Source organism: Amyelois transitella, chromosome Z (assembly GCF_032362555.1).
Source record: "Amyelois transitella isolate CPQ chromosome Z, ilAmyTran1.1, whole genome shotgun sequence".
In the NCBI taxonomy this organism is placed as follows: domain Eukaryota; kingdom Metazoa; phylum Arthropoda; class Insecta; order Lepidoptera; family Pyralidae; genus Amyelois; species Amyelois transitella.
In genome coordinates this window covers 6,981,478-6,997,532 of record NC_083535.1, presented here as the reverse complement: position 1 = coordinate 6,997,532, position 16,055 = coordinate 6,981,478, and the positions used below count along the sequence as shown (strand labels likewise).

Sequence of the window (16,055 nt, the reverse complement as noted above, 5' to 3'; positions counted from 1 at the left end):
ATAACAAAATTCAACAAAAGTATGTACTAAGACCAGGTGTGTGCCTTTAAATTCAATCTGGTTTTAGTCGTTCAAATTCTGTCCGAGTCCGTGAGACCAAGTTGACGGCACACTGGCGGGCCCCTTATTTACATGATAAGGCCGCATTATCTTTGCCTGTGCAATCGTAGACGAAAAAATTATAACCTCTTTGTTTGGTTAAATGTCAAATTGCTCCTGTCTTAGGTTTATATCAAGTGTCAATATCAATCAAGTCACCCTAATTTGAGAATACCTAGCAAGAAAGCAGGTTGAGAAAATGGCAAAACCCGTAGATTTAGAACTGAAAAAAGCCTTTTTTGAATTACAAGTCAAAATGGTGGAAACAAGCAAAAAAATTAAAGATATAGATACTCAGATAAGTGTACTTAAACGCTACATGCAACATGTAGATATTACTCAACACGAGATTAGTACTTTACCACCTGGTACAAAAACCTACGAATCTGTTGGTAGAATGTTTCTTTTAACAGATTTGGATGAAGTTAAGAGTAATCTTAAAAACAGAGAATCACAACTTACAAGCCGCACTAAAGAACTTGAAGGCACAAAACATTATTTGGAAAAAAATCTCAAAGAAAGTGAAGACAATATAAGGGAGATGGTGCAGCAACGAAAGGAGCAGAGCGATACCAAGGCGAATTAATTTATAAATGATAACATATATGTAGTGATAAGGTCGCATCTTTTTATAATCCATGTATTTGCTTACCTTTTCTGTCCAAATTTCACAAAATGGCATTGTTTAAATAAATCACAACTTACCTTTACCTTGTGTTATTTACTAAGCGCCAGAAGGCACAATGTGCTACATATATTCAACAGTTGAGGGCTGTACTCGGTTCAGTAAACTAATGACATGAGGATCTGTCAAGTGGACTGATCCTCCATCCAGAGCTTTGGAAAGATTTAAGCATTACTATTAGATTGGTGAGAGTACATTTTTTTACATACAAACGCAAATTACATAGGTAGGTAGGTGTGTAAATTAGTAAATGTAAAGCAAATCTGCCATAAAGCAATTTGGTCTTCAAGGAAGGTTGCAGGCTGTCTGATTATCTTTTTAAAAGTATGTATTTTGATACACATACTTTTCATGCTGTGTAGACAAAGGTCAATTATTATCCTTTGAAGCCAGCAGGAGCATGTTATCCACAGTATATGTACTGAGCAAAACAAAGGATTTCTACATCACTTTGTAAGTGGTAAATTTTAGACTATGTTTATGTTCAGGTGTAAAAATAATGATAGACAAAATGTTGTACATGGGCAGTTAAACTTACATAAATACAAATGTATAATCAAGTCTATATCCCTTGCGGGGCAGACAGAGCCAGCAGTCTTGAAAGACTGATAGTCCAAATTCAGCTGTTAGGCTTAATAATAGAATTGAGATTCAAATAGTGACAGGTTGCTAGCCCATCGCCTAAAAAAATAATCCCAAGTTTATAAGCCTATCCCTTAGTCGCCTTTAACGACATCTGTCATGGGAAAGGAGATGGGGTGTTCTTTTTTTTATATTGATGCAGGAACCAAACGACATGTAAGTATAATACATAGAATTCGGAAATAAGACTAGAAGTGGTAGGTACTGGTATAACTGATGGTAATCACCACCATCAGTCGTTCACAATGTTTTCATATTGCACCATGTTTCATATAAAAATATTAGTAGAATATTATGGCGTGATTTAGACGATACTAGTGGGAAAATTTGATTATTGAAGAATCTTTATTGGCTGCATGACAACTGCGTGCTTTGATTTTTTGCAGATTTATCTTTTATTTGGATTTTAATGGTCAATACCTATATAAAAATTGATTTTATGGCAACTTAATAAAAAGCGACGCGAGCTATTGCACTGATCTCTTTTGCTTGTAGACTGAAGTACACAATAACAACCCGCCTCTAATATCTAAATGAACTAAAATGTAAATTCAACCACCTATTTCGAAAATGTTTATTTTCTTTTTTACACAAGAAGTTTTTTTCAATATTCCTTAAAGAAACTTCTTAATACTATTCTTGAACTTAATGTTAATTAAAATTAAATCTTAAAGAATAAAGTCAAATTCTAATAAAATAAACAAAATAGTGAAATATTTACACAACAATCTAAATTAATACGCTATAAAATAAAATTTAAAGGTATTATATAACAGTTACAACTTATGTGACCTTAAAAGCAAATATTTGAGTAAAATATTAAAGCCAAAGCTTAGAAGCACAATTAAATGATAAATCTCGATAATTACGTTAAATTACATAATATATTTATATTATTAGATAGTGATATTGCGATTTCTCTTTACAACTGACAAAAGACAATTCTTATTGTGATTATCTGTAAGCACGCTACAACAAAAATATACACAAAATTGGTATTGTACGGTACATAAACGCACAAAATTGGTATTGTACGGTACATAAACGCACACAATCATTTGTTCGAGTTAGCTTACTGCTAATTTATATTAATAGAACTAAATTAAGTTTCAGGCTTAGGTTTCTTCACATAAGCACTGATACCACAGGTAGTAAAACCAATTATAATAAAAGCAGTTAATTATTTAAATTATTATACAAGCTTAAGATACACGTCACACTGGTTTGACATGCTATGATTTAATAATAAATTTCAGGGGGAAAAATTAACCCAGTTGAACTCAAAAACTCCCAAATCAAGACGTAAGCAATTCTGTCAAGAGCATAAAACGGAAAGTAACCAATGCAATATCTTAATTGAATTCTTCCTCGGACACACAACAATACATTTTAAATAACTAATAAATGTTTTTCTTTCTTTTCGTTACACGTTATACCAGTGTGATAGTTTATTGAGTTTCATAGTAGGCAAGTTCTTTGTTGGCATCCCTGCTCGTTGACAATCAATAACAGGCAGGGATGCCACGGAGGATATTTTCTATAAAACGGGCAGGGATCGCAAATTTACTGTAAAAAGAAAAGCTATTGTCAAAAATTATAGAAAATAAATTGCAATTGGAAGGTTGTCATGATCGCAAATAATAAAAAAATATAAATATAAAAGTCACAAAAATGCTATTTAAATTCTACAAACAATATAAATTACAATTCCTATAACAATAATTGTCACATTTATGATTATATTAATGAGTTTTCATTTAAAACTAATTCTAGATTGGCGCCTAGAGCCACGAGGGTCTGTTGATAGAGTCGTAGGGCTGCCGGACGCCGAGTCCAGCGGGGTAGCCGGGCGGGTACAGGCCCATGATCTGTGCGCCTGTCTGCCGGAATAGTTCCTCCTGGTGCCGCTGCAGGTACTGCTGGTACAGCGGCGACCCGTCCGCGCCCACGTACCCGTACCCGCCGCGCACTTGGGAATGCCCTATGAACGGAAATGAGCTAGTAGGATGGCTGGTATTCTGATGCGCCGGTTTCACCAGTTTATCCGCACTTGTCTCGGCGTTGTTTCGTTGTTGCTGATGTGCTACAGCTGCTGCCATATAATTTGCTGCCATTAAATTTGTATTTCGGAAATCCTCAATAGAAAATCCTCCATTATCCCCGTAAAGTCCGCTGCCTAAAGCCATATTTGTGGAAGCTCCAAAATTGAATGCGCTACTCGGCATCATACCCGTTTTAACAGAAGACAATACGTCAGTGGCACATGGCGACGTATGATATGCCTGATTACCAACAATTTGAGCTTGTTTATTAGAGTCTGTGGTTCGTTTTCTTTTATTCTTGGCTTTTGAATCAGAAGAAGTAGAAGAAATACTGCTAGATTTTTGAATACTGTTGTCTTTACTCAATGCTGCAGGTGGCTGGGAATATATACTGACCGAGGTACTTGCTGGGTGCACCTCAGAAGCTATGCTTTTATTGAACATTTGTGCCATTTGGAAAGTCTTATCATGGTGATATAAGGAAGTGGCAGAACCACCTGCAAAGGTTGACAAATATCTCTCTTCATTGGTGTAACGCTCTAACATTTGCGGAATCTTGGGTAAATTACGAAGACTTTCCAATGGAAGCGAAGAATGCGCGCTGTAGGGCGCTTTGTATTGAATAGAATTAACCAGTGGATGATTTTGCACAAGTTTATCAGTTTTTTGAGATTTGGCAAGTGTATCAATATTTTTGGCAATCAATTCACTATCACTTATAGAGGAAGTTACACTCATATGATCATTCTTGAGAAGACCTCTTGGGTTAGGGATTCTCAATTCAGCAGGCAAATTTTGTTGCAGCTCCTGTGTCCTTTGAATGTTGCTCCTCTGAGCTGCAACATAGTTACTAAACTGCTGATTTTGCACATTCTTATTATAGTGTACTATATTATGGTTAGGGGCACTTAAATCCGATTTCGTTTTCTCTGAACTGCTTGCACTGTAGTTGGTTGGATATTCAGGTGGCACCATATCTTGTTTTCGAGCAGGATTATTCATTTTCCAATTACCATAATCAATGGCACCTGCTGATGTTGTATTACAAGTATACAATTTTTTATTAGCCAATTCTATATCATTTAAAGAGAAATTACTTATAGATTGACCAGTTGGCATGGTTTCATATTGATTATGGTGAGCATGAACCAAGTTTTGAGACATCATCTCAGAGCGATCATGTGAATGTGCAAGAGGTATATTATTAGAATTGGTGCTGACTTTTGGTGTCATAGATTTTTGCAATTGTTGATTATTTAATCCAAGGTTAATAGCAATGGCTTCAACTTCATAACCCTTTTGCTGATTTATGGATGTTTTTGATACATCACGGGTTGAAGTAAAATCAATGTCTCCACTACTTCTTCTGTCACAGTCTGGATTCATGTACCCCATGTTAACCATGTCTACATTATCTTTTTTGGTTATTCCAATAGGTTTAGCAGTGTCATAATTGTCTTTCTTACTGTCATGGATATTCTCAATGTTGTCAAAAGTATTATTCTCTCTGTTGTCTGTAGATCTTCGTTCTAAGTACTCAATTGCACTTTGTTTCTCGCGCAAACTGTTTAATTTAGCCAATTCAGATTTTTCAGTCAATGCAAGTGCAATGTCATCCACAGAAGGTGTTATTGAATGAGTCTGAGAGATTTTCTGAAAGTCATTCTTGTTTTGAGCAGGGGCTATAGTTTCTTTGTTGTCTGCAATCTTTTTAGTTGGCACAATTGGTATTTCAGGCTCATTGTAAGTTCTTTTCTTGACAGGATAAAGAGAAGGTTTAGAGTCAGATATAATTTGTGATGTATTAACTAATGGAGTCTGTATTGATGTAACAGGTTGAGGTGAGGGCTGAGTCTGAGAATAATTAGATGATGAAGGTTGTGGATATGTTGTATGAGCTGGTGAGAATGATCCACCAAAAGGAGCTGGCTGATAGGATTCTGGGCCAAGTGCAGTATAATCTCCATGAGGGCCAGTAGGCTTGTTTGTTAAGGGTCCTTTAGTTGCATCATAATACGGAGGTGGATTATTATGATTATATGTTGCAATAGGGCTTTTGTTATGGTCTACAAAATAATTCGGCGTTGTAGATCCTAACACAGTATTAGTATTAGATGCATAAACATGTTGGGAATATGGAGAATACGGTGACTGTGGGCCTTCACGAGGACTGCAACTCTTTTCAGGACTACTTTTAATTGATGTTGTGTCTTGATAAAATCCAGCTCTAACTGTGCCATTTATAATTGGATATGTTATCTTTTGGAAGTCATCTGTTCTTGGAGAAGCTGGCGAACGAAGCAAAGGCGAAGTGTGCGACATTTGATGTCTAGGTGAATCAAGATCTTGACTGAAAGAAGATCTCTCCGATACAGAGCTTCCCGTGCTGGTGCGCCGTTGTCTAGGTGTCGCTATTGTATTAGGCAAAGGACTATCTCCTCCATCAGGATTTGGCGTTTCTGGATCAGTTGGTGAATCATACTTAGTAGCAGTTTTAGGACTGGAAGATTTGTTATCATTATTTGTATTTTCTGCCTTTTCATCGACATCGGTGTTATCCTCAACCTTTTTCTTTACAACAGTTATTGTCGAAGTACTTTTAGGTGCACCAAATGCTTTGAACCATGCGCTTAAATTAGGAGTGGCTTTTTCTTGACTGGGTTTTGTAATTATGGGTGCTTCAGTTTCAACTTCAGCATCTTTCTTAGTGCACTGTGCCATTGTCTCTTCGTTTTTATTCTCTTGTGTCAAATCTTCTTTTTGAACAGATTTTTCATTTTCTAGCATTTTACTATTATCTTTCAATTCTTCAGATTTATTTTCATCGGTAAAGTTGTGATCTTTCCCAAGAGCAAATTCGACAGTCGGCAACACAGATCCAAGGCTTAGCTTTGGACTAGATTCTTCTGTTTTGTTTGTATCCCGTGTTTTATTTAGTGAACCAAGGGGGGCACTTTCTTCAAGTTTTTCAGAATTTTTGTTGCTTATATTTGTCAGTAAATTTCCCTTACCTTTACCAGGTTGTAATCTATCAATAGTTCTTTGAATTTCTCTTCTTTTAACCATTTTCGGTTCACGAGAAGATGGGCGCTTTCGTGTTTCCTTCCTCATAAATAGAGTTTTCTCACCTTGTGAAAATTCGTCATCTAGGCGACTATTCTCGTGTTCTTCCGTAGATATTGTTTGAGAAGGACTGTCACAAGGCGAGCTTACAGCTGATCCTTTCGGAGCGTCATCTAACCACTTGCTTATATCTTTTACAGCTTGTTCCAGTGCTTCAGAGGCAGATTCATTTTTAGCCGCATTCTTTTTATTATTCTTTTTAGTAGTCATTTTGCTTTTCGGGGTATCGCTATCTGAGAAGTCATTGTCACCATTCTTATTAGCATCTTTGTCACTGTCAGAGATTTTTTCTACTTTACTTTGCCCAGGTGTAAACAAACTATTGAAAATAGATGGATCTTTGTATTTTTCATTTTTAGCTTTAAGTTTTTCAATTGTTTCCCTCAGTTTTTGATTCTTGTCTTTTTCTGGTATGTGCAGATTTTGCTTGTCTGCAGCCTTTTGTTTGTAATCAAAGAGTGATTCCCACGCATCTTTAGCAGCATGGCGTCTTCTTTCTTTAATTTTATCATATTTGTCTTTGAAGAAATCGGGATCAGATAACTGATCTGCCTGTTCAGGCTTGTCAAGTTCTGTGGGCGATGGTGAAGGTGTATGTATAGATGGTAAGGGGCTAGCACTTCTGCTTCTGTTAGAGCTTTCCAAAGATTCTTGTGATGGCGCGCGCTTAATAATCTCTTCGGTATCAGACTCTGGATGTTTAGTCTTTTTTTTCTTTGACTTCTTACCTTCTTTATCTTTATTTTTGTTGTGTTTTCTTTGTTTTTTCGAAGATTCACCATGGCCAGATTTATGAGAATCTTTCTTGTGATTTTTGGAATGTTTACCATGTCGATGACCCTTTCGTTTCTTTTTTCCTTTACCGTCTTTGTGAGAATCTTTGGATTTCTTCGTTTCTGATGTTTTAAGATCGAGATCATCGTCTTGTGTTTCTTGTACTTGAACAGATGTACTTGATTTTGGTTCACCTGGAAATATAAAAAATAAATTCATTAAAAAAATACCATGACATGAAGACATGACATGACATATTATAAAACATAAATCAATGTACCTTTCTGTGCACTTTAAATATTTACATGACAAATATTTGTTACCTGTTTCTGAATGAGATTTCCGTTTTTTCCTTTTATGGCGATTGGGAGATTCACTAGATTTTAACTTATGTTTTCGAGAAGGTGTTGGCAACTGATATTCTACAGCAATTTCTTCATCTGATGACGATAACCTATGTATATACTTTTCTGTTAGGCGGTCAAAAGCTACTTGCAGATTATCAACCATCATTGTATACTCTGAAAAATGAAAACAGATTTGAGTTAAATAATTTTGAAGATTGTATTATAGAAAAAAGTAAAGAAATGCAGAGAAGTTTTGGAATTATGTTTTATGGAAAAGAAATAGTAATTCAGACTCAGAAACAGACATAAGGCCACAAGGTCATCTGACTTCAGCAAAAAGTGGTTTCAATATTTATACATGTTTGATGTCTTACCATTATCTTGTCCGTTAAATAATCGACAGTTATTCACAATCAATTTGAAATCTGCCTTGAACAAAGAAAAATCTGTATAATAGCCACTGTCGAGGCGTTCTTCCATTTTCTTTAAGTCCATGGGTCGTCTTATTACAGCATAGTAATTTGGAGCAAACTTTTCATCAACAGGATCCATGAATGGCCACGCATCTTCGTGAGCAGTCAGTTGTTCTAGGACTTTATACATGTCAGTCTGTACATCTTCATCCATTTGACTAAAGCTGATAATAAAAACATTGCAACATTAATAAACATGTAAAGATAAATATAACATTCCAAATCTCTTAACACATAGCCTGCCATGTCAGTCACCGGTGACTGACAGGTATATAATCTTTGTATTAGCAAATCTACTATGGCAGCCTACGTGTTAACCCAGTTGGTTATGGTTGTTAGTCAGTCACTCGGTAACAGAAGATTTTTATATATCTAGATACGAATGTATATATAATATATATGAGACAAATTATACTGATTGAATTAACCTCAAAGTAAATTCGAGAATTGTGACATGAGATACTAATTGAACGATACTATATTTCATAATAAATCAGTATGTATTATAAAGTCCACTTATTTTGTCTGTCTTCTATGTATGAGCTAATTCCGGCAAGATATGAACGTATTTTTTTCCTATTTGCAATAGCAAAGTTGGAAAGAGTGTGTGTCAAATCGGAAAAGTCAGTTTTTCATCATGCTCTGACCAGATTTCGAACCGAAAAAAATCGAGCTTTTGTGTCACAGACAAGCGCACTATAGTTGCACCACAGAGGCAGTCAAAAACATGAAGCGATCATTTAATTAGTATCTAAGTATTGATAGCTAATGCAAATTGAACGTAGACAATACATACATACATGATGTCGTGCTGAAAATGGGTATTTTTTTTATGTTACAGCACAATTACTTAATAAAGAAACATTAAAAAAATAGTTTATGAAATATACACAACAATAGCATTCCAGTAGCTTAAACATAGCGTCGCAAAACGTTTGTTCAGAGCTTATGCCACTTAAAAAAACAAAGTCACTCTGGGACTCCTAGTTCGAAAAACAAACTGTATTTTAATTCGACTTATCAATCAACTAGCTGTGCTCGCGACTTCGTCCGCGTGGAATAGTTATTTTAGGCATCATTGAAGCCCTTAAGCTTATGATGCTTAATTTTACATACATACATACATAAAATCACGCCTCTTTCCTGGAGGGGTAGGCAGAGACTACCTCTTTCCACTTGCCACGATCTCTGCATACTGCATACTGTAGTTCCTGAGATTAGCGCGTTCAAACAAACAAACTCTTCAGCTTTATAATATTAGTATAGATATGAAAACACTTACATTTGCGAAGTCTTAAGTTTCTTCCTGGTACTGTTGACGGGTTCATTATCGGAAATCAAGATTTGCCCCGTAGCGGACGCTAACGAATTATTTGTTTTTCTTCCTGTTTTTATTAGAGGCTCTGGTGGCGGCTCGCCTTTTTGTGTAGCCGACGAGTTTTTTGACCGCTTGTCCTGGCTCTTGGACCGCTTTGACACCTTTTGAGGCATTTCTTCTTTTTCGCTTTCTGTGTTTTGTGAAGAATCAGATGACTCTGACTTTGATCTAAAGAAACAAATTTGAAACTGCATATCATCATTATATTTATTCCGTTAGTCACGGTTGTGTCCTGTATCATCCTTACTTTCCTGGAGAGGAGCACGGGGTGCGCTCAAGACCACGATCCTGGATTTAAGTCAGGTTTTTACACAAAGCGACTATCGTCTGACCTCCGCAACCTCTGCATGGGAACTTACAGACGCCATAATGTGCATGTTACCTCACGACGTTTTCACTACGAACGAATCTGTACACGCACCACCCTATTTTATTCGACCACAGGTGGTTAATTTTAAATTATATATTGACGTGAAAGGCGGAGAAACGCGTCGGTGGTCGAATCGGTAAGGTGCCTGGTTAAAACGAGTGTGGCACTGGATGTGTAACCATGATCAATCCAATACAGGTTAGGTTCCCCTGCAAAGGTTGCGAAAGTCAGACGGGAGACGCTTCGTGTAATAACCTGACTCACTCAATCCAGGTTCCATGGTCAAAAGCATATCCTGGGCTTCTCTCCAGAGTCGTGAGGATGCAACCGGGACTAAAAGCCAGGAGAAGAAATGAAAGACGGATAGACAAACACTTTTTACGCAGGAAAAAGCTATTAATATTACAAAGAGATAAAGTTAATTTGTAAGAGTTAATCTTCTAATTATGATAATTAGTTTAAGTATGAGTTATGAGGAAATCTGTTGAACAACCATATAGATCAAAATCATAACCCTCCTTTTTGCGTGGCCGTAGTCGGGTAAAAACAAAGTAACTTCACCCTGTGTGTCGCTACGTAAACTTGTATTTTTTAAAACTACTCATCGTATTTCGTTGCGGGTTCTTTTTTTGCAACTCGTTCCATTCACTTTTTTTAAAGAATTCAATACTCGCTATTAAATAAAAAATATGGAAACTAAACAAACCAAAACCAGAGAGGGGTCAAATTTCACTGTGGAAGATTTATTTCCGAGTTATTCGATACGGGGTTTTTCTACAAAAATTAGCTTGCAATTTTTGTAGAGAAACCGCGTATCGAATGCAGAGGTTACAGAAGAAAAACAAGGAAGAAGTTTCTTCGTTGTAGGTAACTAGCTTGGAAGAGAAACTAGCGTTATAAAGCATGCAGTGCACTAACAAAAGAGAACTATATAAAGTTTGAAAAATCCTCATGAAAAATCGTCCTAAATATTTCACTATATCGGAAAGATTTGTATTATGTTTGATGTTTGTTATCGAAATTTAAAATTTACCGACATTTTATACTATGCACGTCAAAAGTTCCAACAATCCCAAAAACAAATAAGTACACACTTGTTCCTATTTGAGTAAGTACCCACCGAATCAAGTTCCTTCTCTTAGCTCTATTCTCGCGTGCAAGGTCTGGCGTTTCTTTGCTGTCCTCCTCTTCCTCTTTGACCTCATGCGTACTCTGCTTCTCTTCTTCCTCCTTTTGTTTGATCTTCTGAAGTACGCGGCTTGATGTACGTCGTGGTAGTAGCTCTAATAACCTTTAAGTAACATAATTATACACTTTATCATACTGATCAAGATTGCGTGTACAAGAACTGTTTGCCAGGTAAAAAATATGTTATGTGATGAGCATGATTTCATCAAGAACCTAAACAAAATTAGTCAACAGAGCAAGAATGATTTCGCCTTAGTGCTATGGGGTAATTGCTGTAAAGATCCAAATAAGAAGTTCATGATCTATTCGCAGATGACTGCTTCTTCAAAATAAAAACGAAAAACACCCTCGACTTAAAGAAAATAACGTTGAATAGTATCATTTCATATTGGATGAAAACAGTAGAAACACGAGAGCCAATTCCAATAGAATACAAATTGCAGCAATTGTGCGATTCAATTCAATGTCAGGCCATAATTGGTGTCAAAGAACGTTCAGACTTATTTTTATATAGTTACGTACGGTTTGTGTCGCAAGCTAAGACGCGAATCAGTTTGTAGAAAACAGTCTCCAGAAATCACGAGTTCAGCGACTACTTACAAATGAATCAATTTAAAAATACCCTCCTTTGCATATTTGGTCCAAATTGAAATATGATACCATTTAGAGGCCATGTGCCATGTGGAAAGCCAAAATAAAGCTGGTTCATAACTATGACTTGACCGTTTTTCACAGGACCGTCAAAAATTTACTTTATGACCACTGTGATAGTGTAGTCTTGGCAAGTGGAAAAATGTTGTCTGTCTGTGCCTACCTTTCCGAGAGATAGGCGTGTTTTATGTTTGACGTAAATAATACTATCCCTCCCATGAAGAGTAACCCAAGCCCGGGAACCGTCTGTGACCTAGATTTTGGAGTGGGTAAGTCAGCTTATTCAAAAAGCGACTCCCGTCTGCCTTCCCCACACTTAAAAGGACCTTAAGTAATGAATCATAGTGATTATGTTAGTTTCCTCGTGAAGCTTTCTCTCAACTAAGAGTATCGGTTAAAATAAAAAAAAAACACATTGACAACTTAGAAATGAAAGCTATAAGTCTTTTAAGAGTTTTTAGATTTGATCATAATAACAACATAATCTATTCAATCAAGTAATTTTATGACAAATGGGATAGTTAAATTAAAAGTTAAATGAAACGAAATCCTTCACGCGCTAACACCATGGTACTAACACTGTTTTTTACAACAACTAAAAACATTGAACAATACAATATATGTAGTAGTTGTAATTAGATTTAAGTGATAAGTAATATCTTGTATTCACTTTTGAAAATAAATCTATTTTAATGTAAATCTATTCTATAGGTTTTTATATACACCAAATTTACAGTCGTTAATTCGCTTAGCATAGTAGGTAGCTATTGAAATTTTGAATTCGCACTGAGTAAAAATAAGTGATCTTTTTAGCGTATCGAAATCCCTCTAACGTAAGTGATGGTAATTCGCTCTTTTAAAGGACAGGTCACACTATTGAATAGATTTTAACTTTAATGTGATTTGTAGGTAAATCGTAACGTAATAAAATCAGAATTATTTTGTTTTTTTTTTTTTGTGTAAAGGCGACCAGATTAATGACGACTACTTATTGATTACGCACTTGCACAGCAGTAAACAAAAAATACATTTCGCAGTCTGAGATACCCATCTGCTTAGCTCTCGGGAATAGAACACCTATTTCCGTTAACGGTTCTGAAAAACAAAAAGGATTTGTATCCCGGAAATTTCATTATGAATGAAAATAAAAAAATTATATTGATCTAGGAGTTTCAACATGTACAAACGAATTTCTGTTACTTTGTATAAATATTGGTATCTTTTAACATTATTTTGCTTGCATTCGTGTTCTATTTCAAGATGAATTCGCAAATGCAACATGTTGCATCGAAACATAAACATCCATTAAAGAATCATTTTCTTTATAAAAAAATATTAATTATTTACTGGACAAATTTCCATATCATCCTTATGACAAATTTGGAGAATTGATATAGCCTAAACTGCTAGTACATTTGATTCTGGTTCACTAAAATACCTATAAATATAAAAAAGAAGAAACTTTTCATTTATATTGTTCACAAAGGGATAAGTAAAAACAATATCGCAATGCAGTATTATAATTAATAAAAATAAAACAGTGGGCAACTTTAACTATAAAGGCAGTTCAATCACTCATAGACAATGAATAAATAATAAGTCCTAAATTTAAAGAGTCATAATAAAGCAATATCATCAATATACAATATTAATTTTAAAAATTTTTTCAAAGTATCTACATACACATATCACATCTTTATCTTGTATTCGGCAGACAGAGCTTACCATCATAGATTAAAGGTCACAGGTTTTGTAATGATGGAATAGAATTTTTGATAGTAATAAATTGCTTACCCATTGCTGCTTCGAGGCAAATCCCAAGTTATAAAATTAAGCATATGTATTGATTGATGAAATGAAGAAGACTGTTTTCTTTATCTTCAGATCAGCAAAAAAGCAAATACCTATAAGTCTACCCTAATATAATAAAAAGAAAATGTTTGCATTTCTGGGTTTGTAATGAACTCTGTTTCTAAAGACTTTGTCTGCTTCATTTTTACTGAATATATAAAACCCACTGACAATTTGACAAAGATGTATGATTATGACAGAATAACATGTCATTATAAACTAACCTTTTTCGCTGCAGTCGCTCTTTCTCTTGGAAAAGTCTTGGAATTTCTGGTAAAAAGTTCTGTGACAGTGATCGGTACAGCTCTTTCTCAACTTTGCTGGTGGCTTTACTAAACTTTTCTGTCAGGTGGCTCCAGTCCTCTTCTGTGAAGCACACCACCTGCCACACTCTTTCCGTATCATCATCATCAAGCCAGTCATCACCATAAAACCAGCCCCGCTTCTTGCTTTCTTTGCTCTTCTTCTTCTTATTTTTTCCTTTTGATTTCTTTATAATGTCTTCTCTATATAATCTTGTTCCATAAAAATACCAGTAAGCTGATGAGTTGTCATCCCATCTATTAAATAATTAAATTTGTAAATTCAAACATCTTTTAAAAAGGGACAAAACAAGGATTTTAATTAGAATTCTACATGTTCCTTTTTAACAGATTTTGAGAAACAAAACCTGAAGTAACTTCTTGCACATTTTAAAGCTTTGTACAATATTAAGTTGTAAAATATTAAAAGCTTTAGTAAAATATTTAAAGTACAAACTTACCCCAGTGGTTCCACTCTCAAACTCTCAGCTTCTAGATTCTTGAACAAATCAAATACATCTTCTGCCTCTAAACGGAAATCACATAATGCATATAAAATCTCCACTTTTGTCCGCAGTGGCAGAAACTGAAAATCGATGTCAGTATTGAATGGGTTGTACCTTCCTGTTTCTTGACATTTTCTTCTGAAGAGACGCCTCAAATACATCTGTAATGAAATTTTATAATTATAGTATTACCTAAATTCATTAGAATACATAAAAATTGATCCATTTTACTCATCACAAATTATAGTAATTAATTAATGAATACCATTGGTAACATAGATTATGCTAAATATTTGCAATGTATAATATGTATGTGCAAGATTTGTCCAGATTGAAATAATTTTTAGGTACAGTATCAAAAAGGGATCATAAATTACCTGATAATTAAAGGCGGAGATGTCATTGTTGCCTAAACAACCATTTAGAAGGCGTACTATCAGTTCAGTCAGGAGGGAACTAGCCGATTCTTCTGTTCCATCTGTTAGAAGTGCTTCTTCCAATTCCTACAATAAGATAACAATTAACAAGGACTAACCGGAGAAGTCACAGAAATATCTGAAAAGAAAACGCAAAATAAGAAAATAGAACTTACTTCGATGTCAAAATCCAGAAGATTGAATGCAGTCCTGAATAGGGAACAAAAGTACGCGATGCTGGGGACTTCCCACCATGATTGAATGTCTGAAAATTGTGACAAATTCATTCAGACAATGAGATGTTAATTTTAAAGATATTATTTCGACCGAAAGGCATTAATTAGTTTACTGTCTTACTGAAACCCACCTAAAATACCAATAAAAGATGGAAACATAACCTAAAAACCCTGCAATGTCACTTTCAATCGTTTTTATTTTAAGAAATACTTATTTCCATAATACGAGCAATTATTTCAAACAATTCGACCACCATAAACACAAATATCTTTATGTTACGAAGCCAAGATAGAATAATGCGTTGTGTACCAAGACACAAACGCCATAACAGTTTACAAAAGATACAAATGTATCACTCACATAGATATGATTGTTTTAAATTTTTATGCTGAATACTTATACGTACTTTGCAGATGAAATTATTTACCTTCCATTTTCTTCTGTTTTATTTATACACAAAACGCTTGATTAACAGTAAACAACAATTAAGAGATATGAAACGATTACTATTGTAACGGAAGTTTGGACCACCACAATCAACCGTTTCATCAATTTGCCTCTATGCCATGATATCTATGGTATCTGGAGTAGGCAAATAAGGAGTACAGTAGGATTTGTTTTGTTTTATCTCAATTTGGCATGATTTTAATCAAAACCAATAATGTAATCTTCATGACGTAGCTTCATAACTTTGGCATAAATTATGAGTATCATTGTAGTAGTCATAGTTAAACCCCAAACTAGCTTTCAGCCGTGTTTCTGTGAGCGTGAAAGTAAAAGTACCGTCTCTGGACGGAAGCGCACGGTACTCTCTACTCTAAGTCTTGATGTTGATGATGATGATGAGATGATGTTGATACCTAAGCTTTGTTAGATCATTTAAATGATCTCTGTTAAATTAGAAGAAAGAAATAAATTGTTTTTTTGGAACATAAAATACCAGTAAACATAACTTAAAAATCTTATTCTAA

The 16,055-nt window shown here is 35.0% G+C and overlaps 2 protein-coding genes across 3 annotated transcripts; one reads left to right on the top strand and one right to left on the bottom strand.

Annotated features, from left to right (window-relative positions):
* The first annotated feature begins 211 nt into the window (after positions 1–211).
* On the top strand, positions 212–809 carry LOC106135618 (prefoldin subunit 1). Its single transcript, XM_013336007.2, has one exon. It carries the CDS (start codon positions 299–301, stop codon positions 683–685), a length of 387 nt encoding a protein of 128 aa, XP_013191461.1. The 5' UTR covers positions 212–298; the 3' UTR covers positions 686–809.
* A 1,342-nt stretch (positions 810–2,151) lies between these two features.
* Positions 2,152–15,590, bottom strand: LOC106134010 (uncharacterized). Of its 2 annotated transcripts, none has more exons than XM_060953533.1 (10): positions 15,512–15,590; positions 15,024–15,112; positions 14,809–14,934; positions 14,387–14,592; positions 13,848–14,183; positions 11,054–11,224; positions 9,468–9,731; positions 8,087–8,349; positions 7,689–7,886; positions 2,152–7,559 (listed from the first exon to the last, which is right to left on the bottom strand). In XM_060953533.1, the coding sequence occupies exons 1-10, from the start codon at positions 15,516–15,518 to the stop codon at positions 3,208–3,210; spliced, it is 6,012 nt and encodes a 2,003-aa protein (XP_060809516.1). In that variant the 5' UTR covers positions 15,519–15,590; the 3' UTR covers positions 2,152–3,207. The 2 variants fall into 2 exon arrangements, with proteins under 2 accessions (XP_060809516.1, XP_013189404.2); XM_013333950.2 differs by lacking the exon at positions 15,512–15,590 and adding an exon at positions 15,215–15,409.
* Positions 15,591–16,055: the final 465 nt, after the last annotated feature.

Excerpts from the sequence above, each read along its gene's own strand:
- LOC106134010 (XM_013333950.2), bottom strand. The coding sequence starts at position 15,242 with ATGTTTCCATCTTTTATTGGTATTTTAG. Across the intron at positions 14,184-14,386 it reads TTGAGAGTGGAACCACTGGG|ATGGGATGACAACTCATCAG; the intron begins GTAAGTTTGTAC and ends ATTATTTAATAG. Across the intron at positions 8,350-9,467 it reads AAACTTAAGACTTCGCAAAT|CTTTAGTCAAATGGATGAAG; the intron begins GTAAGTGTTTTC and ends TTTTATTATCAG.
- LOC106135618 (XM_013336007.2), top strand. The coding sequence starts at position 299 with ATGGCAAAACCCGTAGATTTAGAACTGAAAAAAGCCTTTTTTGAATTA.